The 1814-nt window shown below is 38.0% G+C and overlaps 1 protein-coding gene across 1 annotated transcript in view; it reads left to right on the top strand.

The window, feature by feature from the left end:
• Positions 1-6: 6 nt before the first annotated feature.
• Positions 7-1814, top strand: part of LOC103132013 (cell wall protein DAN4-like) — a 2884-nt gene continuing 1076 nt past the window's right edge. The window contains exons 1-6 of the mRNA XM_016667096.1: positions 7-120; positions 241-412; positions 526-590; positions 671-864; positions 959-1344; positions 1719-1808. Coding sequence (XP_016522582.1) covers positions 532-590; positions 671-864; positions 959-1344; positions 1719-1808 — 729 coding nt within the window. The 5' untranslated portion in view covers positions 7-120; positions 241-412; positions 526-531. The remainder of the gene's footprint in view (positions 121-240; positions 413-525; positions 591-670; positions 865-958; positions 1345-1718; positions 1809-1814) is intronic.

Here is a 1814-nt window from a genome sequence, read left to right as displayed (position 1 = left end):
TCCAACCACAACCACCGCTACTCCAACCACAACCACAAGTGCTCCAACCACAACCACCGCTACTCCAACCACAACCACAAGTGCTCCAACCACAACCACCGCTACTCCAACAACAACCACAGCAGCTCGATCCACAACTACAACTACAGCAGCTCTATCCACAGCTTCTCAATCAAACACAACAGTTTCGTCTCCCACCACAGCTCCTAAACCAACCTTGATGCCATCTACTCCAAACAAAACCACAGCCTTTCAACCAGTCCCGGCTACTAACACAACTACAACTACTACAACTGAATCTCCTGCTCCAGTTTATCATGTTGGAGTGGTTGTTTTCATACCATTTAATGAAGATCTCAAAAATGAAACAAGCCAACAATTTAAGGACCTTGCAAAAAGGATCACAGCAGTAGTAAGTGCATTCGTAAAATGTATCGTTTTTGTCATATCATCAGACATTCAATTGGAATATTAAAATATTCAGGTATACAACATTCTTATTGTACTTAATTTTTTGTCCTACAGTATGACATGCTCTACAGGAAAGCTTTCGGAGCCCGCTTCATCCGTAGTTATGTCATTGCATTTAGGTAAGATTAACTATTCATTTATTTATTTAAAAAAATGAATAAATGTTTTCCTAAACTTGTTTTTTATGATCATTTTGCAGAGTTTCTTCAGCATCCCGAATTCGAATGAATGTCACAGAAGCAGAAGTTGGGGTGGAGTTTAACAAAACCACTCCACTTGTGGAACTCCCAAAGAACGAAGTAGTACAAAAAACGTTAGCAGATGCTATAAATACAGCCAATAACAACACTATCATGGATGTCCCATTTTCACCTGGCTCTGTCGAAGTAATACGTAAGTAAAAAGTGGTCTAACACAACACAGAAACAGAGCAATGTAAGTTTTTATTTAAGCAGCATTGTCTTTTTTTCTTTTCTTTTTCTGGCAGGCTCACCTTTGCCAACCACATTACCCACCACAAATTCTACAGTCACTACCATGGCTCCAAACTCAACTACAACTACTGCTGTTCAACCAACAACCAATACCACAACTACAACTACTGCAGTTAAACCAACAACCAAAACCACAACTACAACTACTGCAGTTAAACCAACAACCAATACCACAACTACAACTACTACAGCTAAACCAACAACCAAAACCACAACTACAACTACTACAGCTAAACCAACAACCAAAATAACTCCAACTGTGGAGGCAACAATCACAAGGAAACTGACTTTCAGGTCTCGTGGCGAGACCTTCACCACTGATTTGCTGAACCCATCATCTGCCGCATTTAAAAGTCGAGCTGCACTTATAAAGTCATATGTAAGTCTTATTTCAGCTTATAGTAAAATATCTGGAAAAGAGCTTTAACAAACAACACTTTCAAGTTGACGTATGTTGTGAGACTGAACCATAAAGCTGTACAAGCATGTCTACATTATTTTGTATCGAGAAAATTAAAATTGAATGAAAGAAACTATTTTCTATACCTGTGGGGGCAAAACCACAGGGGGGCAAATTAGGGTTGTTAGAAAAAAAATCTAGACCTTCCCCTGTACAGTGTAAATTTATTCCCTGATTTAGAATTGGAATATAGAATATGTATTTGATATAATTTCAGGATTTGGATGAATGATATATGTATAAAAATTACAACTTTAATTTACAGAACAATATTTTTCTTTGTCTTCCTGCAGCTTGAACCTCTCTTCCAGCGAGAGTTTTCTACGTTACGCGACTTCATTGTAACTTCATTCAGGTATGATCTGCAGGCGATTTTAAACATTGTTAAA

Source organism: Poecilia formosa, unplaced genomic scaffold (genome assembly GCF_000485575.1).
Source record: "Poecilia formosa unplaced genomic scaffold, Poecilia_formosa-5.1.2 Scaffold900, whole genome shotgun sequence".
NCBI classification, from domain to species: Eukaryota; Metazoa; Chordata; class Actinopteri; order Cyprinodontiformes; family Poeciliidae; genus Poecilia; species Poecilia formosa.
This window is presented reverse-complemented; position numbering and strand designations above follow the sequence as displayed.